This window comes from Sylvia atricapilla, chromosome 10 (genome assembly GCF_009819655.1).
Source record: "Sylvia atricapilla isolate bSylAtr1 chromosome 10, bSylAtr1.pri, whole genome shotgun sequence".
Taxonomy (NCBI): domain Eukaryota; kingdom Metazoa; phylum Chordata; class Aves; order Passeriformes; family Sylviidae; genus Sylvia; species Sylvia atricapilla.
The window spans coordinates 9,650,275-9,677,895 of NC_089149.1; the positions used below are offsets into that span (position 1 = coordinate 9,650,275).

At 45.0% G+C, this 27,621-nt stretch overlaps 2 protein-coding genes across 2 annotated transcripts; one reads left to right on the top strand and one right to left on the bottom strand.

Annotated features, from left to right (window-relative positions):
- Positions 1-302: 302 nt before the first annotated feature.
- RPL35A (ribosomal protein L35a) lies at positions 303-4,018 on the bottom strand. The gene is made up of 5 exons (XM_066325916.1): positions 3,901-4,018; positions 3,527-3,569; positions 2,166-2,318; positions 1,206-1,350; positions 303-361 (listed from the first exon to the last, which is right to left on the bottom strand). The coding sequence occupies exons 2-5, from the start codon at positions 3,535-3,537 to the stop codon at positions 338-340; spliced, it is 333 nt and encodes a 110-aa protein (XP_066182013.1). The 5' UTR covers positions 3,538-3,569; positions 3,901-4,018; the 3' UTR covers positions 303-337.
- A 3,944-nt stretch (positions 4,019-7,962) lies between these two features.
- On the top strand, positions 7,963-25,973 carry IQCG (IQ motif containing G). The gene is made up of 9 exons (XM_066325915.1): positions 7,963-8,104; positions 11,639-11,865; positions 12,912-13,040; positions 14,935-15,016; positions 20,978-21,139; positions 21,756-21,830; positions 23,318-23,449; positions 24,632-24,733; positions 25,211-25,973. Exons 1-9 carry the CDS (start codon positions 7,964-7,966, stop codon positions 25,337-25,339), a joined length of 1,179 nt encoding a protein of 392 aa, XP_066182012.1. The 5' UTR covers position 7,963; the 3' UTR covers positions 25,340-25,973.
- Positions 25,974-27,621: the final 1,648 nt, after the last annotated feature.

Here is a 27,621-nt window from a genome sequence, read left to right on the forward strand (position 1 = left end):
TACATGATGTGCTGACATAAGGCTGGCTGAGAAAAACAGCATTAACACTTGGGCACCACAGAGCTATGCAATGAAAATGTGTTTGGATTATTTACACAGAGCAGACACTATGGGCACGTGCTGCCCAGGGATTCAGGGGCTCATTATCTGGGATTCTACCAGAACTACTATTGTGAGATGTGACAGAGACTTTGCACCTGCCAGGATTTAGTGTCTCTGTCTGTGCTGTCAACTCTGATATGCTACTGAGAAAGAGGTCTCTCAGAATTGGTGGAGGCAATAAAACCAGAAATATACAAAAGTTAAACAGATTCTCCATTTTATTTTCAATAAAAATTTAGATCCTTGATGGATACAGCATCTGTAAAACACAAAACCAGATAGAATCATGTTAGAAATCTTGTATTCAAACACAAGTTTTGCAGTTACAATCTAGACCATGAATCTCTTTAACTGCTATAAAAGCAATTCCCAGACTATACAGAGGAGGTGTGAGAATGGAGAAGCCCAGCAGCTGTTTCAGTGACTTGCAGAAGCACTGCACCAGTGGCAGACTCTGTGGCAGCCAGCCCTCCTGTGCACCAACAAGAAGACTTGCCATGGCTCTGGATTTCAGGAATTACCTGTGCTGCTCCTATTGTGCTTTTTCTAAGGTACAGGAGAAAGACAGAAAGAAAGGACTGCAACCCTCTTGTACTCCTTTTGATAACATCACTAAGAAAATATTACATCACAGCTCTGGGTGAGAGACCTAAAGGGACAGTCCTATTAAGCTTGTGGCTAAAATGCCAACTGTGGGAGCAGGTGGGAGTGGCCATGACAGGACAGCACCACCCTCAGTTAAAAAATTTGAAAAATCAAACAGGTAGAGGAGCAGAAGGGTGCAAATTACACAGAACAGATTGGTAGAAAAGAAATCAAGGCAGCTTTAGAAAGGAGCTGAGTCCTAGAACTTGAAGAGCCTTTCCAGACAACCTGAGCAAGCACACAACCCCCTGACAATGAGACAAATCCCCTCAGCACAAGGAAGCCAGGAAAAAGCCTCTTTAGGCTCCAAAAGGAACAGTCACTAAGCCATACTAAACACCCAACAGCAACAGAACAAAACTAGAGTTCAAATGTTCCCTCATACTATGTGGAATTAAAAGCCACCCCAAAAACGGGCAGTAAATACCTTGTTGCTAAAACACACCCACTTAACTTACCACCCGGATTCTGTGTCCAATGGCCTTGGCAGGAAGGTTGGAGCGGAACTTGGCGCGAACCATGCCACTGTTGCCATGGGCGCGGGTCACCTTCCCCCAGATGACGCGTGTCCTGTTGGGTTTGCCTCCGGGGGTCACCGTGTTGCTGGGGAAAGGGAGGCAAAGAACAGATGAGTTCTGCTGCCACCAGCAGTGACAATGGGATCTCTCCAGGGCACCTCAATAATTTAGCTCCGTAGCCACCTTTAACTAGACCCACGTCCACTTTTATTTACTTGTGAAGTTTTCCAGGCCTGAGATTTTCACTGTACCTTTCAAACTGGTAATTACAGCTTGTAATTTACCGGACAACTATTAACAGCTTACAAAGCCCAAAAGCATGGAAAACACTTTTGCTAATATGATTAAACTGAAAAAATCAACAATATGTAATTGCCAACACCTTATTTCTCCAAACACACTGAAGGCAGGAGAAGAATAGGCCAGTGGGATAAATGGCAGAAATTGCCTTAAACGAAGAGCCATGTGCCATGTGCCAATGATGGTGGTCAGGTTATCAGTCTGATCAGTTTTATTCAACGCAATTCTGAACTCTAACAGCACTCAAGGAAAGAAAAAAGAAGTGGTAATAATAAGCAGCTGTTCCCAAGGTGTCAGAGCAGAGCAGAAGTGACAGACAGTGCTCAGACATGGGCACGCAAAAGTCTGGATACAAATTCATCCAGGCTTCATAAAATGACTTTACTGTTTAAGTAACTGAACAGTTCATAACATTTAACACAAATTCACCCACCTCAAGTTACTACATCAGCCCACCTTCATTTTTTGTCAATCTTAGGCAAAACTTGTTTCCCATCCCGCTTGCTCTCTAACATATCAAATAATACCATTATCTCCTAGCATTTGCAAAAGCTGATACAGGAATTGGCTAATTCAGCACAAGAATAAAACATTACTTACTTCTTCGCTTTGTACACATACGCACACCTCTTGCCCAGGTAGAAGTCTGTCTCCTGACGGGCATAAACACCTTCAATTTTCAGAAGGGCCGTGTGCTCCCGCTGGTTTCGGAGGCCACGTTTGTAGCCAGCAAAAATGGCCTTGCACCACAGCCTAAAGACATGGAAAACTGCAAATTATAATTCACTCCAAAGTAACAAAAATAAAACCAAATCACAGGCTGTTTCAGCAGAAACTAATTCCACACCTGTAGAGATTAACAGAGGAAATAACTAACTTTTACAAACAACTTCAAATACTTATGTTCGATGAACAGAGGAAAGCTGAGTATGTGCAACATGAAGTATTTATGAGAACACTGCATTTTTTGCTTGTCAGAAACTCCTGGCACTACAGTACAGGCTTCATACTAAGTTTCAAATGCTTCAGCATTAGTAGATATTGCTTATAAATGTCTACTAACACTGCTTTTATTCCTACACACCACAGGAAGTCTCCTGTGTTGCTACTGAAGGTATGAACTGCCCCTGACTTGTCACCTCAAAGGAGTTAACAGCCAGAGCAACAGCCTGACATCCACTGGACACAGACATTGGACAAACCCCCCAGCAATTCTTCAGGACAAAGTCCTGCCTGCACTGCCCATGTCAAGTCATTATAAGACTTGTCCCACACATGAGTAGATAGCACATGTGCTCCAAACTGAGATATCCAGTTCTACCTGCCACGTGTGTAACAGGACATTAACTTCGGAATAAGACATAAAGCTGTAATTCACAGAACCATAGCATGGTTTGGGTTGGAAAGGACATTAAAGACCATCCAGTTCTAACTCCCCTGCCATGGGCAGGAACATCTCACACTAGATCACGTTGCTCAGAGCCCATCCAGCTCGGCCTTGAACACTTCCAGGGAAGGGGCAGTCACAGCTTCTCCAGGCAACTCCAGAGTATTTAGATTTAATCCCTCCACGTAGAAACTCAATCCTTACATCCTTAAGAAAATTCGGTGGCACAACCGGAAATTTACCCATGGGAAAACCACGCTGCCTCCTTTACTCAAGGAAACAGTGTATGTCAAAGCTCCACTGTACATTGGAGAGTCACAAACACTGTCCTAATAAGCCCATAAATTTTACACTGACATATACTGACAGGCCAGGGAGAGCGTGCACATCGTACCAGCAACTACAACCAGCTCAAGAGACATCAGACTAGGCACACACAGCTGTGGGCATTCAACAGGGCCCAGCAGGGCACTGGGCAGAGGAACACTGCTCATTGCCTACTGCTTCAACAAACACTCTCAGGAATGTTTTAACAACAGCACCGAGCCGAGATCCACCTCGGGCACTCACTCACCTCCCGGTCATGGTGTCCTCTCGCAGACCCGGTCCCGGCAGGCCTGGAAACGACACACAGCCATGAGCCTCGAGCCGACATCTATGCCCGGCTGGGCGAGAGGGACCCCGACCAGCCGCGGGCTACCCGGGAGCCACCCAGAGCTCCGGAACCCTCCGCTCCCCCACAGCGCAGCCGCCTCAGCCCCGCTCCAGCCGAGGGCCTCCACCAGCGACTGGGACCATCCGCCGCGCATCGGCGCCATCCCACCTTGTTCCAGCCCCAAACCGCGCCATCCGCCACGCCTCAGGAGCCCCGCGCCCGCCGGCGGCCCCACAGCGGGAACAGCACCCCCCCGGGCCCCGCTCCCGGCCCGCGGCCCCGCTCCGCCTCACCCCCGGCGCCCCAATATGGCGGCGAAAGAGACCCGCGCCTCGCTCACTTCCGGGAAACGCTCTGCCAGGACCCGAGCGGGCGGCCCGAGCGCTGCCTGAGCGGGCGGCCCTGACTCGGTGAAGGTGGTCCGGCCGCCCCGCGCCGCCCGGCCCCTGCCCCGCGTCCCGCGTTCCTTCCCCCGTCCCGCAGGGGCGATCCCCGCAAGAGCGATCCCGGGAAGGGCTGCCCCAGCCCCGCTGCACAGGCACCCACCCGACAGCCCCGCGAGGCCCCCGAGCGTGGTGGTTGCCGTGGAGACGGGCGGCGCGTCCCGGTGAAGGCGGGGGGCGGCCGGGAGCGGGGCCGGGATCGGGATCGGGAGTGGGAGCGGGGGAAATGAGGGCAGATACTGGCGAGAGGTTGAGGGGCGCCCGGGCGGGTCTGGGCAGGGCGAATGAAAACGGAGCCCGAAGAGAGGCAGCGCGGAGGCAGAGAGCGGCCCTTGTTGTTCGGGGTGGGCTCCGGGCCCTGCTCGTCGTCCTCTGTTCTCACCCTGAGTCAGTGAATCATCTCGACATTTATTTTACTCCCGACATCGCCTTGGACGCAAAGTCCCCATATTTCGACACTGAAATCCCTGTAACCAAGTCTCACATTCCTTTGTTTTCCTAAATAAGATCTGGAAGCATGTACTGACCCATTTGCTCACGTCACGGTTATTCACTCCCGATTTCTGTCACTTCCCTCACGATCCAAGGGGAAACCTTGAGGAATCTTGATAGTCCCTTTCCCCTTTCCTCTTCCTCTCTCCATTCCTGCCCTTTCCTTTTCTTGCCCTTTCCTCTCCCCTCACCACTTTTTTTTTTCAAAATGAGCACCTTGCTGTCCTAATATTTCTAGCAATAGGCAGAGCTGTGTAAGGTAAAGGCCACACCTATTTTGCTTTCCAAGAGACATTTTTTTTTGGAAAAAGGGAGCTACTTGTGATTTCTGGTTCAGCTGCTGCTCCTGTGGATATTCAGAATCCCTCCTTGTCAATCATTTGTCAAACTAAACTGTAGAACTAAAGGAGATGTGACATTCTCAGCTATGCACTTTCTCACTGGAATTCACTGGAGTCTCTTTGCTTGACTACAAGGAATGCTGCACAAAATGCTGCTCTTGAGTCCATTTTCATTTATCAGGCAGCAGGATGGGAGAAATGTACATCCAGGACTCTCACACAGCAGAGGGAGTTGCAATCCCCAAAGGAACAGGAGGCCAGGCCTTTTATACAGTTGCTTTAAAAATTATTACTTGATATGTTTTTCTTTCCCTTTAGATCAGCAGGGAAAGAATGTCATCCAAAACTCATGGGGAAAGCTGAATCCTTCACATACTTTTTTTTTTTTCTTTTTTTAAAATGTATTATTAATAGAGTTTAATGAGGGAGTTCAGCAAACACATCAATGCTGTGGATGATCTGAGGGCACTGTGTTGACACTAAAATCCAGAGCAAGCAGCTCATATCTGTAGTGTTTGCTAATGCCCCAGACAGTGGTTCCCTTCTCAATTCCAACTCAACATAAGCCCAGACCCTACTGGCTTGGCACATGGATCTCCTGTGCAAGGCTATGGATGTAAGAGAAGATATGCAGGAGCAGCAAAGCAGCAAAGGGGTTTAGAGAAACATTCCAGCTGCCAGCTTTCTTAAAACATATTAATATCCTGAATTAATTCTCTCCTGGTCAGAAGCTGCTGATGGAAAAGAGGAAAAGCTGTTGCATCCTGACTTGTTTCCAAATAAGTCCCTTTTTCCTATGAGAGCTGCATGTGTTATTTCTTCTTCCAAAAATGATGCTGTAATCATCTGTCACAGCTATCTCCCAACACATCTTTTTTCACCATATTTTTAGCATCAGAACTCCACATGTAATAATAGCTTGTTCTTAGGTTGTTTAGACTCAAAATATGGATCACAGATTTCTGAAAAAGAAAAAAATGAGTAAAACGTTGAAAAAATTTTTATTAGTGCCTGTTGACTGGAGACACTGCCTTTCTTGATGTAAAAATACTGCATCTCCACTCCTTTAAGTTATTCCAAGGTTGAAAAGAAAAGTGATGGGTTTAGTGTATTATACAGATCATTTGCCTTTTTTTTGTTAACGCCATTATGAGAATCCTATCTCAAGTTGTTACATTTTTTAAATAATTTAGATAAAAGAGAGGAAAAAAAACCTCAGAAGCAAAAGGTATGAAATCAGTTCCTTCTTTATCCTAGGTGACCATCAAAAGCTCTCCTCAGAGGAATTAGAGGTAAGTGGGTACAAACAATACAAGTATAGTGAACATATTGATAATGCTCAGAAGCACTACTTCCCTGTTATCTTTTCCTGCCATGATTTAAACAAGCTTCTTGAAATAAATCAGGGTGCCTCTATCATTACCTTGTCTAAAAGGGTGTTCTATATTTTCATTTCCCATTCAGGAATTAGAAACCTTATCATAATTGCCTGGCTTAGGAGGAGTTATTCTCCTTTGACCCAGAGCAGTATTATCCTTTAACTTAAATACCTCTGTCTCTCCCTGGTATCTGCCCTTCCTATGGATTTCCTGAGAGCAATCCCAGTCACTGCCCTGTGCACTCTTTCTAATCTTATCCCCAGGGAGAGCTGTGTCTTCCAGCACATTTCGACACGTGTTGCATTAAACAACTTCCTGCAACAGACAGGGACATCAGGAAATAAATGTGTGAAATCTGAATTACTTTTGTTTGTTTTACCTATTCTGTACTAACAGACATCAAATAAACCTGCACTGAAAAGTGGCCCTTCTTCTCTGCCAAGTGAAATTAACTTCATGGTCCAACTGTAAATTACATATTTTCTTCAACAAAAACAATAAAAAATGATAACAGCTTCAGAGCAAGTATGAATATTTTTAAACACTTGCTTATGAAATATCACTGATTTCCAGTGATGCAGAGCACAGCTGCATCCAAACCTCTTTAATTTTCATAGAATATGGCCATGTCCTATGCTGACAGGGACTGCCTGATGTGTTTCCTTGGCATGCTTAGAGGATGGGCTGTAATATTTTGCAGACTTAGGATATGTTTATGCAAGGGTTTTACAGATGGCTCAAATCCAGTTGTAGGTAGAGCAGCCAAATGAAGATTTTGTTAGTGGCTGTTGATACTTCCATTGCAATGACACACAGGATCTCAGCCACCTCAGACTGCAGTTGTGCTACATGTTGTACAAGAAATACCTGGTTTGTATGTACAACAAGCATTGGAGGGACTGGCCAATGGTATATCAAAGCATTAAAATTCTCAGAGAATTTTTCCATTGTTGTGCAGGTTTGTTCTTAGATATTTTTAGATTAATAGTGAATTTTCACTTTTCCTTAGGTATGCTTTCACAATATTCCATCTGTGTGCAAGGCAAAGGGTGCTTAAGTGTACATCAGAGCAGTTTCATGTTTGAAGTGCAAGTTAAAATAAAAGAATACAGAAAGTTAAAGATTGTTTACTCAGTCCAGGTATTGGTTCTTGTTTAACTTTCAGCATCTTAAGATGTAACAGTTCCTGCTGAGACGGGACTGGGATCATAAAAGCATGAAGGCTACACAGTAATACTGAGGAATGATTAAAGCATGAAGGTTCACCATCTGAGACTTTATAGGACGTGGATTTATTTTTTTCTTTTAAAAGGGCACCTTTCTTCTGTTGTTTCTCGAAGTCCACCATGAACCACTGCTCCCTCCTGAACTGAAAAATGAGGCACCTCACCCAGTTTGTGCCCTCCATACCCATTCCCTTCTCAGCCTGTCTGCCCAGATCTGCTGTAGGAGGGACCAGGACTTCTTTGTTTTGTGAAAGCTAAACATTCCCACTGTCCCTGAATGCAGCCATCAGCAGAGCACAGCTCCTCTTATAAACAGTGTATGGAAGGTTATAAACAAAGCCAGGGAAGTATATGTAAGGCTGCAAATAAGGCTATTTTGGGTCTACCTTTAGTTTAAACTACTGTTACTGGCATTACTAACACCACAGCATTTTTCTGATTGGCATCTTTCATCTTTGTTCCTCCTAGCAAGAACATGGAGACTAAACAAATGGAAAAAATCACTCATCTGGAAGCTCTGATGTTTAGTGCTGTGCTGGAGAACTGTGTGGATCAACTTGCAATTCTTGGATATATCATGCCAGTTCCACATGAGGACAAGATAGACATCAGCCATGTATGTGCCACTGCTTAAAAAGATGTATATAAATAACTTCTTTTTTTCCTTTGTCTTGGTTTTATATATTTTACCAGCATTTTTTAAAAGTTAACTCAAATATATTTTCTGTGATTCTATGACTCATGGGTGAAGAAACACAATAAAAGTGACCTAATTTTAATATTTGCACTGCAGCACCACTGAAAAATCTTGGTCAAGAATTTGTGCAAAGGACCCTACTGATCCAAGATGAGGTTCCTGAGACTATAATTTTGAAATCTCAGTGGCTTAGACAACAAGCAAACAATCGGGGAAGAGGAAGCAAAACATGTGTAGGTCCTTTGGTAGATACAGAGCTATTTTAAAAGTAGAAATGTATAGGTTGTTTCAAAGTTCTCAAAACCAGAGTAATTCTATTCCTCTCTAAGTCCATGCCAAAGTTCCTTTTGTTCCCACATCCCACAGAAAGATGCACCTCAAAATATATTAGTAATTACCCTTTCTCAGTGATCATTAGTTGATTTCTAATAGGTATCATAGCTAAGACAGTTGGGCAGAGAGATATGGAGAGCAGAGGATTCCTAATGCTCAGACAGGGGGTTGTTGCTGTGGAGGAAGGTGTTGTGACATTTCTGGTAGCTGTTAGACGTAGGAACCAGGATGGGACCATCCTGAGGGGTAGATGGCTGTAAGTACTGTGGTCTGTAAATGACACAGCAGGCTCTTTCCAGTTTTAGCAGGTTTGAAACCTTTTTAAGATGAACTCAAGAAAAAAGTTCACGACCAGGATGAAAATAAAAACTGCGATCTGAGTTTTGACATCTAATGATGTTCACTCTGTCTGATGTACCACTTAAGAATGCCAGAGGAAGTTAAATCATGTTTTCTACGTGATTTCCTTTCCATATTACCTTTTCAAAAAACCCACTGTAAAGTCGCAGCAGCAGCTGGAATTACGGTTAATTTCAGGCCGGGAACGATGCTGAGACTGTGCCATAGAGGGCACTGCTCCCCTGAAAGACTCCTGGGAGCCGGCCTCATCTGCTCCCACGGGATGCTTCTCCCTCTCTTAGGTGCCAGCAGCAAAACATGAAGAGCATAGTTCTGGGACAGCAGGAGTTGTCCTCTTCAGACGCACAGACTCAGGTTGATAGACCCACTGAAGGTACACATAAATTACAGAGAAAACACCTTTGCTTTTCTCTTCAATCACAGAGGCTCATTTTCACCAAGTCACTTCTTAGAACACAACTTTCTCACAGGTTATAAACCCTCCTTGTGTTCTTAAAGATGTCAAAACAAATCTAGGAGGAAACAATTTAGAAACAAGAAAATGGCTTCGGGAAGCTACTTGCTAACTTTGGTGCTCTGTAATTTTCTACCCCTCCCTGTTTCTCAGTTTACATTTGGCTGTTTTCATTAAATTCCTACAAGATCTGTATTTGCAAAGTACCCTGGAGTTCTATCAGGCAGACAAATCAATGGCATCTTCAAAGACTGGCATCTAAAATTTCAGTTGATGACATTTCTGAGAGGATTAATCACAGTGTTGGGCAGCACCTCACTGATTTTCCAGATTGGATGCTCTTTGCACATTGCTTCACACCGTGCACGCCCCAGAGGGAGGCAGCCTTTCTATTTCCTGAATTTTGGGCAACAGACAAGCACTTTGCAGACTACACAGATGGTAACACATACAATTTACAAACTTCTTGCTTTTACATAGTTATTTGTTGATTATTCGTTGATTTATTTTGAACCTTGGTTCATTTTGAATGGACTTGTAAGTCCCTACTGTTTACAGATGACCCAGTTATTGCCTGTCTTGAACTTTCCCAGACATTAAAAAAGATCTATCAGTTCATAAAATCTACATGATATTAAAGCAGTTTGTTTGCCAAAATTAGTTCTTTCTGAAGTACAGTTGTTCACCAACCAGCTATTAAAATTCTTTTTTTACTAATTAACAATGCAATTTTCACTGGTCTCTGTATGCTTTGCATGTGATTCATTTAATGTGAATTTTACAGACCAGAAATTAAGTACGTAGTCACTTAGCCTCCTCCTCTAGTCACTGATGAGTCAGGCACTGCCAGAGGCTGATCCATCCCAATCCAGAGTTGTCCAAAACACTCAGCATGAAGCACTCCTTGCAGTGCCCTCACAGACTGCAGCAGCACCTCAGACCTCTGACAGAGCCTTGCTTGACTTGTCTGACAAGTAAATTTTTGGAAGTACTCCTGGCATCCACAGCTGCTGCCCTGACCACTTGCTTTAACTCTGCCCCTCTGCTCTGCTGGCACAAATGTGTGTGGTTGTGGAAGGATCTGGACTGAGAACTCGTGCTACTAAAAATAACTTTTTTTTTTTCTCTTTTTTGCCGGAAAATGTTTCATCACAGTGAGTTCTCTGTGCACTTCCCCAAGCAGCTGGGGTGGGGAGCAGGCAGCTGCGGACAGGGATGGGGCTGGCAGTGACTGTGTTAGCTGCAGTCAGCAGGGCTGTCATGAAGTGTTCAGCCACAGAAATGCGGTAGGCAGGCAAGAAAAGAATCTCTTTTAATGTCCCAATGCATACACCTGCATACACATAAAGCAGAGAATTTCCTAGAAGCGAGAGCTTAGCTGATTTTATAGTGTGCTTTTGCATTTTGGGGGGCTTTTCTTTTTTTTTATGAAATTGTATTCTATCACAAGATACCTTTTCCATGAAGGAGAGAGCTCCCAATATTTTGAATTTATCCTTTGAATTCATGTTATATTTCCCTGCTGTTACTCTCTCAAAAAACTTGCTAAGCAGATAGCAGACAATAAGTCTGCTTTTATTTAAAAAATATTTAAAAGTAATATTTTAATATTAAATTATTATTTTAAATATTTTTATTACCTTTCCTTTCACACAGCTCTAGTTATAACAGTAATATTGTAGGGAAAGGTTGTGGTGACAGGCAGTGGGAAATGTCTAAGGTGGACAGAAGGAGGAGGAGAAACAAGCTAACAGTCTTCCAGTTTGTAAAAACTGCTGCAAAAAAGGTGGGAATGACTTGTTCTCTGTGCCTACAGAGACCAGGATAACAAGCCAGGGGTTCAAATGCTATTGAGGAGAAAAAACTTTCTTATGGTAAAGAAAGTTGTGAGGTGCTGGCACTGACAGGAGGGTGTGTAGTCTCCACTGTTGGAGGCCATTAAGAACATGTCAGATTAAGAACAGTCTGAATCACCATCTCTTGGAGTGGATAAATTCACCTTTTTAGGCCTTTTCTAGTCCTGTCACTTAGGACTTTTGAGCCCATAAACTTCAGTGAGCTACACTGTGTGTTCAAAACTAACAAACATACATGTTTCTGATCTTCCACACTCTGCAGGATGTAACATGGACTATCAACTGCTCTCAGTATAGCTTCATTCAAGTTTATTACTAACTTTCCTTCCTCTCACATAATGTTGCAGAGGGCTTAGTTCTGCTGTGCAATGTGCAAGCAGTTCTCTCTTACTCCCTTTTCCCTCTTCCCTTATTCTCTTATTTCCCTTATCCCTTTTCATTCCCATCCAGGAAATGAAAGAAATTACCCAGGAGGATCTGGATATTCACTCCTCAGAGCTTATGTCAGCAAAGCAAGAGAGTGAGGAAACAGCTACCTCCACAACCCAACAAAACACTGAACACAAGCAGGAGCAGGGGAAAACTGAAGATCAAAAAAGCACCCACCCTTCTTCCAAAAGCTCCAAGAAACGCACCACTCGTGCTGCACGGAAGCTCAAAAAAATTTATGCTGACAGGTGAGTGAAGTACCTATGAGGGGTGCTCAGAGCTGTAAAGTTCTCATTCTATCTCTTGACGGCAAAAGTGCGAATTCCTCACTCTCTGGCTGCCAGAGTACATCAATCTCTGTCTGGAAGGAGCTCCTCTAAGGATAGCAGTGGTATCATTCATAGACCATTTGGTTCTGGCCTTTTTTTGCCTCTGGGGCTACCCAATGCAGTGGTTTATTTTGAATGGAGCTGTAAAACATTAGGCCCCTTGATAATGTTGATTGGGCATAAATCATGCCAGGCACCAATCAGTACCTGGAGTCAGTTTCCTTTAGCAGATCCCACATGCAAAAGGAGATCTGAGTCTTGTTTTTGAATTCAGTCATTCTGCAGGGCACCTAGACCTTCTGTGGTAGTTATAACCATTATAGAAAAGGTAATATATATAACGACTAAAGGTTGTCTTTCTTTTTTAAAACAAACTTTATTCTGGCACCTAAACCAGTGCCCTCATTTGCAGAAATACCAGCAGCCTTTGGTTTGAAAGAGATTATAGAGCTGAATGCCCAGTATGCATTTTTCTGCATCCTGGCTTCTGTTATTTAATGTCATCTCAACAGTGAGTTTAAAGAAGATTCTAACACAAATGAGGGAAATGCAGCTAAAATGTAAACGCCATATGCATCATGACATTCAATAAACTGGACTAGCCCATGTACTGCATTGCCAGGTCTCATTTTCCAAGATCCACCTATCATCACTACTGTGGGCCAGCAGCCTTCTTAATGGTAACACAGCATGGATATGTTTGTGCCTCTTTGCAATTTCCCAGGGTAGCATGCAGGGCAGCATTTTTAAATTAGAAACTTCAACCAATTCCTACTACTGATTTCTCCAGGTGTACACTAAGCAGATAGCATAGGAGAAGCACTCCTGGGTTTGGTAGTATGTAAGACCAGAAAAGGGATCTTTTATTTCCTTACAATTTACTGTAAACAGTAATGGATAAAAGTGCCAGACACTGTACTATCATCACCTGTAAGGAACTGTTGTGTTTCTTTTCTTCCTGGCAGGCAGTATGCAAGTGATGTAATTACATTCACTATTAAAAAGATGGAGGAATTTGGAACATTTAGTAGCCTAACAGATGCTAATGAGAGAGAGAAGGCAAAAAAGAACAAGTTTTTTGACATCCTCATCAGGTCAGTGTTCAGTTCTTCCCTGTTAAATGCTAAAACCCATTCCCACTCAGTACACGCTGAAAAGGAAATAAACCCCAATAAAACCAAAATACAGAAGAGATACTTCTAAAAATTGAATTATTCTGTTTGCTTTGCAAATTGCAATTCTTCCCCTTTGTAAAGAAACAGTGGATGGGTCTGATATTGATCTAGGCTGGGAATTGCCTGAGCTTTCACCACGGTGGACACCAGTGGCTGAATTAGTGCAAATGCCTCATTTCAATTAAAACATAATGTGATGTAGGAGCTCCTTGATCTTTAACTCCTGTCCTCAGTGAAAGCCAGAGCAGCAGAGAATCTGTTCAAATCAGGGCCAGCAACATATGGCCTTTAGGTTGTCTGATGCCCAGGAGAATTTGCTCTGACCCATATGTTAATAGGCTCCCTTTTCCCAGCAGCAGTAGCAGCAGTGAGGGGTTAGCACAGATGGTAAGAGAGGTGTCTTTAAGGCTAATCCACCAGCCACTGTGCTGTGATTCTCTTCTGTCCCAGATCTTTCAGAGTACACATTTGTTATCATCTCAGCTCAAACTGGTGATTTCTTAGGTCAAACTTTTGAGCTCTAGAGGTTTGGTGATTTTTTGGTATGCGGAGCTCTGGTTCAATCCCAAGACTGTCAGAATTGCAATAATCACACAAATATTTGACCACTTTAAAGCTACCTCAGTGTAGCAGCTCGGGCCCATCATTGAGGGTGCTCAGCAAAGCTGCTCTCAGTCATGATTTGTCAGGAGTCCAACCTACTGGAATAGCTCTTGTGGTGGCTCAGGGATCTGCCTCGAGGGCAAATCCTCAGCTTCAGCGGAATGCGTGACTTCAAGCAGGAAACCCAACTCTTCCACTGCCTAAAATCAAGGGATTCATTGTTTATCCATGGAAGGGACAGAAAGCAGGGATGAGATTAGCAATTGGCTGTGGAGTAACTATCCAATACTGAAAGGTCGAAAAGAGCAGACAAATTATAATCAGAAAGGACATAATCCTTTTTATCCCCTTCTGTCAATCATGTCTAGCCATGTTGTACTATACATTCTTTTCATGGAATGAACTTGATCTGTCTTTCAAGGTAATAAATACTTGCCTGGTTTTATTTAAATACACTGTTCTGAAAGCCATCTGCAGTGAGACAACGGAGACTTCTTATCAGGAGCTTTTGTTCATCAATCACCCAGATAAGGACCCCAAAAATGAAATGCATGTGTGATTGTAAGGTTGGAATAGGATACAAAGTTTCAGGGGCCAACTGTAGTATTTACTGGTTTTAAAGCAAATAAGCATAAAAGCTTAGAGAAGCACTCTGAGTGAAATAAGATAATAATACCTAGAATATTTACTTCATCTGTTTTGTTTTAGACAGACGAACACTTCTCTAACTTTTGGTCTTCACTCAGATCCCTTAATGGGTCTCAGAACCTGGGGCAGTGTTCTTTGGGAGGTTTTAGGTCTGATATGAAAGAAAAAATATTCTCATACACATAATAACACAGTTTGGCACTCTCTGCTGCTCAGGCTTGCTTCTGCATTGCATCGTGGCCATTTTTGCCTAAATGTAGAAACTGACTCAATGACAGGCATTGTCCCTCTCCACTATAGTAATTGCATCATCCTCAAATGCATTCCAGGCTTTCAACAAGAGCATCCCTTGGTTTTTTTGGCTTGTTCTCCCTTTCATTGCCATCTGCCTTGCTCAGTCTGGGCACCTTTTCTTTCAGGATTTACTGACCAAGTCAGTAGTTTTGGTGAGAAGTCTCTGTTTATCTTACCACAATGTATCAGGAGACAGGAAGTTCCCCTTCAAGGTAAACAGCTCTTGTCTTTTTTGATATATTCAAGTGATTGTATTTTCCCACTTCAGGGAGGAAAAAGGAAAGAGTGAGATAAAGGCACTCCAGAAACAGCTGCAAGATGTCAAGACACAAGCTGCTAAAGACCTTCAGGTGAGAACACTTAGCACTGGGCATCTTGCCAGGGGGAAGCCTGTTAGGAAGCTGGCCTCTGCTGCCCAGGAACTTGGAGAGGTCTTGGCCATGCACAATGAGCCACCACTTAGGAGTATAGAAGTAGAATAACTACAATAAAGATTTGTATTTGGAATAAGCCCACTAATGACCTCAAGAGCAATGTCTGATGATTTTCAAATGGGAGCTCAAAATGGTCATAATCATGAGAGACTGTGGTCAAATTAGAATACCCTAGAAACTCTGCTGGGAGTGACAAAGCACAGATACCTTCAATCAGTAAGAAGGAGGTTATCTTTAGATAAGAGTATTTAAGGTTCTGTCATACTCAGCCATGGCAGGTCATTTGGCACAGAAGGAAAAGATAGACACCTATCATAGGGGCAGGCCATTTTTCCACCTACATTTTCATCTGGGGGAAGTGTCATTCTATTAATCTATTTTTCTAGGCTGCCAGACATCAGAAAATCCCAAACATGCCTACATAAGGGCAGATCAATGTTATTGCACATATGCTGTCAACTTGATCTTTCTGGAAAGCTTCATCCCTTCTGTCTGCATCATGCAAAGGGTGTGTACATGCACAGTAAATATGGGGCATTCTGGAAATGTCAGACTTGCTACACAAGTGCAGATCAATTGAAGGCTTATCACTGGTCACTTTGATGCTCACCAGACAGCTCAGAACTTGATGCTCATTCAACATGGAAATGTAGCCTGGCCCTGCTGAGGCAGATGTGTGATAGCAAACAAGCAGAAGTTAAGCTGGGGCAGAGCTGTACAGGGGCCGGGGGAAGAAACAAAAGTCTGACACTTGGTTCAGTAGTGAGCAGGAGGACAGCAAGGGCATCTGAGGAAGGAATTGGTGTCACTGAGTTTTGTCTTTGGACAAAAGTGTGGATAGTAATCAAGCCAGGATATAGTTGATTAAAGAGAGGAATTTTAAGCCCCAGACATGCTGATGAAGTTTGGTTTGTAGAACACAAAGGTTTTGTGTTGGCAGCCTGGATGCATGTGCAGAGGAAAGTTTAATTGCAAATACAGGACAGTTGTAAAAACATGAGGGACCTATTTGCTTCTCACACTATCCCTTCTCAGTCAGTCTGATGGCTCCTAGGAAGTTCTTCCCCTCCCAGGCTGGTGAATAATAAGTCTGACAGTTCTCCATCTGTGTAGTCCTCTTCAAATCTCACCACATCCATGCACACAATACATGTACTCAGTCCTGGTTTAATGCCTTCCCAGGGTCTGTAATCATCCTGTCTTGTACCAGCAGCAATGCCCTGGCACTCTGCAGCCAGGGGGCCACTTCTCTGTGTCCTGCCCTGCACCTCTTCGACCTCCTGCAGTCATAAAAATGTGTGTAACTCTCGTGCTAAGGGGGGGCTCTTCTTTTTGTCCTTTCAGTGCTAATTCAGTTCTTGGGTTTTGCCTCATCAAGTGGGATTTGCACTCATCTGGGATTTTCTTTTAATATTTCAAGCTTAAAAGTCTTTTTCAGAGCTTCCTTATAGTTTCAGCTTTGATAACAAATCAAAGACAAGACTAATTTAAAGTACTGCTTTCCTCCTGTGCCAAAAATAATGGTGTCTCACTCTGTCTCTTAAGGGAGAATAATTTCTATTTGCTTCATATGGGATTTTCCCATAAGCAGTTTTACAGACACTTGCATGATTTGTCACCTTGCCAACTAATTAAAAATACAGCTTTGCTGACTTTGGAGTACTTTGAACAACAACAATAATGCACAGACCTGTATACAAAAACCTACATGGCTGAGAAAACAAAAGTGAGCAAATCTAATCCTGGAACCAGAAAAACATGGCCTTTGTCTAACTCATGTTGCTGTGAATTTGTATTTTCAGCCTTTCTACCTCTTAATGAGATACTAATTAATAGTGTATTAGCCTGCTCAGCTCATTTTTCTTTCTAATGGAATACAAATCAAATGCTAAATGTTCTTCTTTATTTTGTTTCCTCTTGGAAAGCATTGATGTCTCTAAAGGAGCTGAAATGGTGCCTCTGGTTTTGCTCTTACCCCTTTGTGCAGGAGCAGCACTTTGTGCAGGTTTGGTTGCAGGGGGTCTGTTTGCTGCTGGAGTGTTCATTTTCTAGTTTCTTAAAAATACTCACTTTCTTTGGTTTCCTGGACAAGTAACAGCAGTCTGTGCAGGTTTTGAAGCAGATTAGTATCATATAGGGTTATACCACTTAACGTAAAATTTAGGAATGTAAAATTTAGCATTCCTGCATTGCTCTTCACCCAAAGAATTTTTATGTCCTGTAGCTTTTGGGGTGTACTCATGTCATACATGTGTGCAGGTAGTGGTGTCATTTTATAAGAAGCAGTAATATTACAGCTACCAAACAGACAGAAATCCAAGCCACTGCACCACAGTACCAGTGAAAACAGGTCTGTAACTTTAATTCTTTACCAGTTGTCATAACACACCCGCTGTATCAATGCATCACTTAGTCATGCTTTTATTACTAAGATTAAAATACACCATGCTTTATCTTTTTTCCTCTCCCAGGAGGACAAATGCATCAATGGAGTGTTCTGTGGAACGTTTTAAACACACCCACTGGTGCATGTTTCTACTGAACATATGCACAGATGATTACAGTAGAAGGCACAAAGTTTTTGTAATGGTCCTGAGCTTCCCTGCTGGCAGAGCCCCAAGGAGCACTGCAGGACCTGGAGCTGGTGCACTAGATCCAAACCTGGCTCCAGAGGGGCAGGATTTTCCACAGGAGTGCTGCTGCCAGCAGGTCTGCTCCCTCTGCCAGCAAACTGCCCCTCCTGGGGCTCTCCTGCAGCTGCTGGCATTGGTGCTGAGCTGGCCAAGGGCTGCAGAAGCTGTTCTGTCAATGCCAGGTGACAGCCAGCCCTGCTCTCCCTTGGGCACAGACATTCCCTGAGGGTGTTCTGGAGCTGGGACAGTGATGCAGGCAAAGCCTTGTTAAGTGCCTGCAGGGCTGCCTGTTGTGGTTTTAGGGGAGGCTGCAGTAGGTGTGTGGATCTGAGCACATCTCCAGGCCCTGCAAACTGAGATGCCACAGCTGCCAGGAAGAGCCTTGAGCTCTGAGCACTCGGTGTGGGAGCAAGGAGACCAGGGCTCTCCATCAGCACAGAGCACAGCACTCCTTCCCCTGCCAAATGGGCAATTGGACTGCTGGAGAATTCCTCAGACTGTTTACTCCTGTGGGCTATTTTTGTAACCAGCTGTATTTTATGATTGTAAACACTAATTGCTGTGGAAGAGCTGGGAGATCTTGGTGGCACTTACAAGAAAGATAAATCAAAGTAAATGAAAACACAGGAGTGTGGATAAGGTTTCCAACTAAGTGCAGCTGCTTTTGCAGCCAAACAGCATCTGAGGGGAAGACTCCTGTGGCACCGGGTGACAGCAGACAGGCCCTGAGCTGATGTCTGTGAGCTGAGAGATCAGAGAAAATCAGCTTGTTTACCTGCTTGTGAAGCAGACTGGCTCCTGACAACTATTTCCTGGTTTTTGATCTTGGTCTCTGCCAGTTTTTTGATACTTTTGGACACAGGGGATGATTTGGTTTGGCAGATTCAACGCTGAAGTCATCCCAGAAAAGCAGCCCAGAGATTTACGGCATCAGCTATGAAAGCATTCGTGTCCTGGCGTGGACCTTTACTATGATAAACCAGAATGAATAAATATTAACTCATTTTCCCAGTTACTGTCCCTGAAGTTCAGGGAACAGCACACTCTGCAGATGGTACCCACAGCTTGTGGGCATTTACTGCCGCATTTACTGCCTTCAGCTAAATCCCAAATGTGCCCCAGCTCTGCAGCAGGAGGTGCCCTCACGCCTGCAGCTGGCTTTCCCTGGCCAGGGAGACGCTGCTATAAACCACCAGTGGGTTTTGCATTTCACTTCCTGCCTGCTTTGGATTGTGTAACTAAGCCCCCAGACTCCTCACCTCTAACCAGGATGTTTTACAACACCACAGACCAAATCCAAACCACAGACATGCCATTCAACAGGGAAAACAACAGACCAGATGGGCTTCCATCCTGGCTGAGGCCTGGGGCACAAGAATCAAAAGCACTTTTTTCTTTACTAAAATGTGAAATGGAAAAGAACCCGGTGAGAAGTTCATGCTTTCCCCCAACTCTCTGAGTACTTTGTTACCTAGGCTGAACCCTTATTTTCTGGCCAGTTTGCAGTTTTTGAGCAGATAGAAGTAACACACTGACAACAGCAGTGCTTGACATCCCGGAGCCTCAGTGCCACAAAAAGTTGTGGGTTTGCTTTTTTTTAATTAGCATGTCCTCAGTCTCTCTGCTGGTTCTTCAGTTTAAACACAATTCCACTATGACCCAGGAAGACAATCTCAAAACAGAGTGGTACCACTCACATCTCTGTCTACTGACCAGGAACACTCCAGGAACTCCTCCCAATGGCCACCAAAATTCCATGCCAAGGAAAATAAAGACCATGACCAGAAATCTTAATAAGGCACAAACAACTCATGTCTGTAGCTGTCAGCAGTCATATGATGATATGGCCATAAAAATAGTATCTGGTGTTTGAAACCTTCAAAAACATGTGAACACCTTTGAACCCACAAAAGAGCATCAGCTAAGGTCCCAATTATCCTAAGCCTCATAAATGTCCTTTACTGTTCCTATATGTGACAAGTGGTGCAGAAGGAAGGACTTTCCTTTTTAACTGTTCCAAACTCTTCTTATAAGGAGACTTTTTCCAAATGAGTCATGCTGCAAGGGCTTTCAAACATTTGAAACTATTGAGCTGGCTTCTTCCTGTGGCATTTTTCCATGTTTACACAGCTAAGGAATGTGAGGTGCTTCAGAGACGAGATATGTGGGCTTCAAAAAATGCCAGCACTTTGGTATTTCATCTTCATCTTCAGCTGCGGAGGTTTGGCTCATGAGTATCAAACCCACCACAGCATGGCAGGGAAGCAAAGAGAAAGGCTGTAATGGAGCAGTTGGGTGCATTCACATTGATCTTGCATAATTACACAGGAAGCTTTCATGACCTTTTTAACTTGATAAAAAAAATAAATCTTCATTTTACAGGCATTTGTCCCAAGTTCCAATCCCAGGGTAATGAACCTTTATCTGTTATTCAAATAAATTAATTAAAAAGGAGTAAACAACACAACAATCCCAGATCAAGCAAATGCACTTTGCTTCCTGAGCATGCACCAAAAGCTGGACAAACCAATTGGGATTCTGGCCTATGGGAGAACTCTAGGGAACAGAAATCTGAGCTTTCTGCCCCAGGAAAGCTCAGCTCCACTACAAGGAGAGGCATGGGGAGAGGCTGGGACCTCATAGCCAGCTTTTCCTGGCCACTGCTTCCTTGCCCTGAGTGTATGTTTTCATAACGAAGTGGGCACCATCTACCTGGTAAGATTTCAAGAAAGAACTATTTGAAAATATGATCAAGTCAGGATTGGATGTACACCTGTTCTTGAGGCTGCGTTTAAACACTTGCTGCATAACTAGAAAAAAAAAATCCAAGGAATAGAGTATACTTTAGGATAAAAAACTTGGGCTTCTGTGAGGCTGAGATAGTATCCTCCTCTTACTCTCTGAGATGGTCTAATGCGAGGTATTAGTAAAAGTAAAGCCTAACTTTAAGTGGTTAAAATTCTTTGGCTTTTTTTCATATTTATCCAGACCAGAGAACAGGCCTGCCTTCTTGTCCCACTCTGTTTCTCACTCCACCCTTTCCAGAGGCAGTTACTCCTTGCTGATGGGTTTATTGCTGTTTGTATGGGTTACAGATCAAACTAACCTTTGAAATGCTCCTTGAAATGGAGCAACATGTAGGAAAAGTGAAGCCTAAAGCTTTGTTTCTTCTGACCTTATCAGGGAGTGGGTGAGCTGACCTCAGTCTCCAGGCTCACTTTTGTGCTGCTTTTGTCTCCTCTAGAACCGAGATAAGGTTATTGATTGCCTCAAAGATAAGCTTCAAGAGAGGATGGCCAAATTGAACACAGAGAGCTACTACATGAAGAAAAACACAGATCTCCAGACCCAAGTGACCCAGAAAAAGTGCAGCAGTGCAGAGAATGCCCTGGAGAAGGAAATCCAGGTAAGCCCTTCCCCATGGCCAATACTGGAAGGCCTCTCCATCTAGTAAGCGAAGAGCCCTCCCTCACGCCCCAGATGCCCTCTCTGTTCTCCATTATAGTCAGCAGCACAGCTGGTTGAACTGGATCAGGAAACTCATTGGGGTTAGACACCATTATATCTTCTACTGTTTTTCTGTATGATGCTTCAAACAGCAACAACAAGGATGGCATGTCTTTAGAAGACAGGGAATGCTCAACGTAATGCCATGGTCAGAAAACCAAACCCAGAAGTATATCCAAAGGGGTGGTTACAAAGGAATTAGCAACCTGAGCTCCCAGCAGTGCCCCCAGCAGATTATACAGATAGACCTGCTTGTGTGGCCATAAGGTGAACTGAACTAGAAAACTGTTCTGGTTTTGCAAGCATCTTTTTTTGACTGATCAAGGTCTGATCTAACTGTCCCTTTTTCATGGATGGCTCAGGAGCAGGGAGTGCCTTGCCTGATTTTATCACTGGAAAAAATATCTGTGGACTACACAGAGCTCCAGCACTTTTACTCAGCTCTCAGCAGCAGTGTGTGCACACATATACACACCAACATTGTCTCACACATGTACTGTCTACTCTAATCACAGAATTTGAGGAATAAAACTGATGAGGAGATTAAACTCCACATGGAGACTGAAAATTTCCTCATGGAACAATATCAGGTATGTGTGACTGTCAGCTAATGCTTAAAATAGCAACCTATAAACACCATATCATTGATTAGTGCCTAAAGGAAAACACTTATTGCTCCATAAAATGTACCAGGTTCATGACGGCTGCAGTTTGAATGATTACTTGTCCTCAAATCTTAATTAACTCAGCTCTTCTAGGCTTGGGATTTGCTACATATAGATGCATTTCCTTAAAATTAGGATTCATGTAATTAATTACATTGTTTATTCAGGTGTTATGGATTTTTTCCTCTCTCTGATAGTCGTATTTGGCTAATTGGAATTTTATTTAGACCCTCTTTGGCAGTCCCTTGTGGTTCCCAGCACTCCAGTGAAGAGCCCAAAGTAAAGGCAGCAGCTTCAGTGACCCAGGTGCTCCACAGAGGGGAGGGACACAAACTGCCTGTCCATTTGGCCAAAAGGCCAGTCCAGCCTTATCTGAAGAAGAATTGGGGTTGGATCATTGCTACACACATTGCCACAACTATTGTACAGATTTTCAGCAGCATGAATGTCCTTGTGGTGTTGATTCAGAGGTTCAGAGCATTCCTATCATTAACAGTGAATAACTTTACAGTGAATAATGCTGCAAAGCCTCTCATAAATGGGATGATGGGAAGAAAACCTGGACTACTGCAGGGTACCTGACGTCACTGCCAGTACAGAATTTAATAGGAGATAATAAGTTTTTAAAAATGTAATTTGAGTGCAAACCACTGTTGTATCTTGTGAGCAATTGAACAGTGTGCTCTGCACCCCAGAGCTTTGGTCTGATCAATGCTCCCAGCCAGGGGACTGCCCAAGTACATGCTGGGCCTGGCTGACCTCCAGCAGCCGGCCCAGCAGCAGCCCCTCAGTGCTCAGACAGCAGCTGGTGGCTTTGCAGAGGCCTGCAGACAGGAGGGTGACCGTGCCCTCCATCCCCCTTGTGTGTCCAGCTGTGATGCCATAATGAGATTGATGCTTTTCCTCGATAATTTTTCCATGGAAGCAATCACGGTGGTTGCTATGGAGAAGTTATTGGTGAATAGAAGGAAGTCATCTGGGTGCTGGGTGACTGTTTCAGAAACACCTGCCCTATTCATGAACACAAAGCCAAGTTCACAGCCTGAAATAGTGTGAAGTGCTGTCCCCTGGGACCTTATTCCTGGCGTGCTGAGCTTAATCCAGAAAGTGGGTAGGGAGTCAGGCAGAGGATAAAAGCTCTCCCACTGGCAAATTGTGCTTTTTAACACCCCCTCCTTCTGTATACACACAAAGAATGGCTTCTGGCTGTCAGTTGCTTCATCAGGGCTGACTGCACAAACCTAGCCCCGCAGTAATTAATGAACAGTCTTAGGGGTTTGATCCTTTCCAGATGAGAAGGAAACACTGGCCATGCACAATTTACAGGGCTCTCACCACCATCCTGAAAGTAGGCCAACCTCTTACCTGCGCACTCTTTGGACCATGCTGAGCACCACTCTCTCCCCATGCAGAAGGTGAAAGAGAAGCTGGAGTACTGGATGGAGAAGTATAATAAAGACACTGCTGCAAAAGATGAGGAATTGGATGATCTAAGAGCATTAAAGGCAGAGAATTTGGAAACAATGCAGAGATTTGCCAAGGAGGTAAGACCTCAGCAGCATCTCAATGCTCAGCCATGCAAAATTGCATTGGGCTTTTTCCTACACTCATTTGGATAAGGAACCAGGACCATAGGAAAAAATCAGTAATTTTGTGGCATAGGCTGTGATTATAGCACTTGGGAAGACAACACCTGAGATGTCATCTTTTATTTGCCACCTGTGACATCAAGGCAGGATGGTGATGTTTCCTTATTTTCAAATACCAGCAAGTAATGAGAGAGCAACTGACAGCCTTTGTGAGGGGCAGAGGAACTGTCCCATCCCATCAGTATGCCTCACCTTACTTTGCTGCCTGAGTCTGAATAAACCTGCTCCTTCTGGGAAGATCAGGGTAAGACAGGCTGAGACTGGAAAAGGCAGCTTATTCCCCCCTGCAGACCACATTCCCAGCTGCACAGAGCTCTGCTATCAGGGAGCTGATTCTGGGTAGAACCATGCCCCACTGGGTTCTTGTTTAACTGCTGGGCTCTGGTCAGAGCAGAACAGCAGGACACAACAGAGAGAAGCATCTAGAAAAATGTCTGTTGTAAAACCAGAAGGAATTTACTTATAAACATTCCTTACCATCTGTGGGTTGGAGATGATGGGACAGAGCTGGATGTTTCCCTGCTTGTGGGCTCATTTTTCACTCTGTACACTGTCATCTCTGTGTCCCAAGTGTGTTTGTACATCATCTGCTGCTTAGCCTGGGGCACCAAGTGTCCTCCCCACCACCAGCTGTTGCCTGGGAAGTCATCAGCCAGCCATTTTACAGCACAGGATCGGGGGTTAATTACACCCAGGCCATGAGAGGTTTCACGGCAGCAGCTCCAAGTGCCTGAGGACTGGTGGTGGTAATGAGCAACATTTGCCATCTGGATTTAGGAAAGATCAAATAATGGAGGTGGGGGAGGAAAGCCCCACTCACACATTATCCCTGGGCTGCCCTGGAGCTCCCTGGTGTAGAGGGACACCATAAACCCACAGGCCTGAGCAGTCTTGGCAGGGCTGTGGGAAGTGTGTAGCAAGGATGAGACCTGTAGGCAGCAGAGGGAAAGAATCCTTGTAACAGGGTCCGTGAGCCCTGCCCTGGCAAATGGCTGGGAACAGTGAGCCCTGAAGGCTGGCCTTGCAATTCAGGTGATGTGTTTGTCATGGCTTTTCCACCCCTGTGCTTTCTTGCAGTGCCTGACATTCCAGACAACCATCATCATTGATCGGACAGACAAGGAGGCCAAGAGAAAGCAAATAGAGCAGGAAGCCCTGGAGCTGAAGAGTGCCATAAAGGTAAAGGGGAGCAAAGCTGAGGCAGTGTTGCTCCAGCAGCAGCTGGGAGTTCATAATCTGTGCCACAGGCTTTGTCCAGGCAGAAAACAGCCCAGGAAATCTGGCTGGTGTGCGGTGCGACAGGCAAAGGACAAAGCCTGCTCCTTTTGCTGGGGCACGCTCAGAGCCAGCAGCTGGCTGCAGGTTTGAGATGGGAAATGAAAGGGGAGCAGCCAGTCTCCTGCAAATATCACTGCACAGGTGATGTAGGGAGGGTCATGGGGTAGTGCCCCTGCTTGTCCCTTGTCACCAGCAGCAGGTGCCCTCAGCCCAGCTGTGGATGCCTTTGGCACAACCAGTGCAGGCCCAAAGGCTGCTGCATGGGCTGGGAGTTCCCTTCTGTGGCTGGGGAACACAGGAAAGACTCTCCAGGCATTGAGCTGTACCAGGCACCCAGCAAGTGATTTCCCCTCAGGCCTCTCTCTCTCTTACTTCCAGGTGCAGGCCTGGTGGAAAGGTACAATGGTCCGCAGGTTCCTTGGCCAATACCAGGAGCTTGAGAAGTATCTGAAGGAACAGTCAGCAGAGAAAGGAACAGGCAAAGAAAAATCTAGGAAAAAGAAATAAGAAAGTGACCACCAATGTGCTCCAGGACTGTTGCTGGGCAGGGCACTGTGGTATGTCTGGTAGGGCAGAATAAACCATGTAATAGAGCTTGGGCAATTCTGGAGAACGCAGTTCCTGCAGACACAGTTATGGTGAAGCTGCACTAAAGATCTTAAAGCTGCCCTTGTACAGCCTTTTTACCCAGCAGAAAGGGTATTTGCATCAAAGCAGCACGAAATACTATATCCCCTGCAAAGTGCTTTATGGAAACAAGACAGTGGGAGGTAATCCTGTAACCAGCCCAGTAACTCACCAGCATGGGATGCTCTGCACCCAGAACTCCTCTGCCATCCCCAAAGCACCCGGCTGTGGCTCTGGGTCAGGCAGGGAGACCAAGGCATCCCCAGCTGGGCTCCCTCTGTGCCCTCCCTGCCTCCAGTGCTGGCATCAGGTCAGCAGGGGAGAACATGGGCAGTTTGCAGTGTAAACACAAGTGCAGGCAGAGCATGCAGATTTCCATTCCCACAGTCCTGCACAGTGTCAGTGCATAGACAGAATAGCTCCACATCCCTTCGGACCAAGGGGAGGAACAAAGGGAAAAGGCAGCCAGCCATGCTGCCTACAGGAGCTGGTCTGTCACAGTTGTCCCCACTGCCATGGCACAGTGGGACAGGGCTGAAGGCAGAGACCAGAGCTGCTTTTTAACCAGGAAGGAATCCCTGCTCCTGACACCACTGTCAGTCCACGTGCAGGTCTGTGCACAAAGCCCTGTGGATGAGCTGCCTGGTTTCTGACTCTCTCACGTGGGAGATGGTCTCCAACCATAGAGTCTGCTCTGCTCTTTCTGACCAGCCCGTGCTGGCTCCATCCAAACCTCCTCGTGTCCCACCTGAACTGGGCCAAAAGCTCTGAACGTCATGTGAGATGGATGGAACCATGAGCAGAGAGCCTGTGGCACAGGACTCTGAACAGAAGGTGCTGGTGTCTTATCAGGCAGACTTGGTTGTCAGGGGAGTGCTGAAGTTTCAGATGCTTCAGACTAACTGCATTAGAAGTGCTGGTGTTCCCACTGGATCACAGATGCTTGTTTGAAACCTGAACAAGTTCCCATTCCAGCACTGGTACTGAACAAGTGCCCTCGCTTCCCATGCTCCCCACGCAGCGCTAAGGGCAGGGATTGCTCCGGTTTGGTGCTGGCTGGAACTGAGCCAGGACTGTGCTTACACCCCCCTGCAGGAAGTGCCTCAGTGCAAACCCGGGACTTAAGTTCCTAATTTTAACTCTTCATGTGCTGCTGACTCAGGACATTTCACCACAGACCTGTGTTTTCTGTGTGATGGGGGTGTTAACAGGTGACCTGCTTGGGGGGAAGGAATGAAGTTGGTGATGAAACTCTCCAGAGGCTTTGAGGTAAGGAAAGCAGAGTGAGATGGAGGGCAGCAGATCTCTGCTGTTTATGTCATACTCTGAGCACACTTTCTTTATTAATGCAACCAAACAACTGAAACCTGATGCTGGGCTGCACTTACTTCTCGGAAGAGAATGAAGCAGCTCTGAAAACAAAGAGGCAACAGTGGAACAGGGTTTTCCCATGAAGTTGGGGAACCTCAAGTTCCCACGTGAGGCCACTGTGGGGTAGAGAGGGGGCACAGGTGTGTAACCTGACTGAGCCCTGTGACCTGCCACACACTCTGGGCTGGGCACAGTGACCACAGTGCCACCCATCCAGCTCCTCCCGGCTTCCTTGCCTGCACCAGCTCATCTCAGTGCACTGCTCTCCGTGTGAGCCTCCCCTCACTCCGTGGAAACCACAGCAGAGTTTGTGTCTGGGCTGTGCAGCTGCCAAGCAAACAGGCTGGCACAGCCAGGGATGGGAGCAGAGTCCCAAACCCAGCACTTCTGAGAACTGTGCCACAGTTGGTACTGCTCCATTTTTCCAGCTGTGGAGATGGGATCAAGATGTACATACATAGAATTTTCTGCAGGGAAATCATGTGCCCGTTTGGAGAGGGTTTTCCTGGGAATTAAATGCAGAATTGGGAAGCTGGTTAGGAGGAAGCTTTATATTGAGGAGGAAAAATAAATACCTGAAGAGAGCTAGGCAGCCTTGAGAGAGGCAGGAATGGAGGTGTCCCCAGGGGCTGACAGAGTAACCAGGTCAGACAAGGATGCTGGAGCAGCCTGGCAAGCAGGGAAGAGCACCGCAAGGGTAACACAAGCAGGAGGGGTTTGTGGATTTCTGGCAATTTCTAGGCTTTGTATTTTTGTGTTTAAAAAACAAACAAACCAGTGATGAGGAGGGA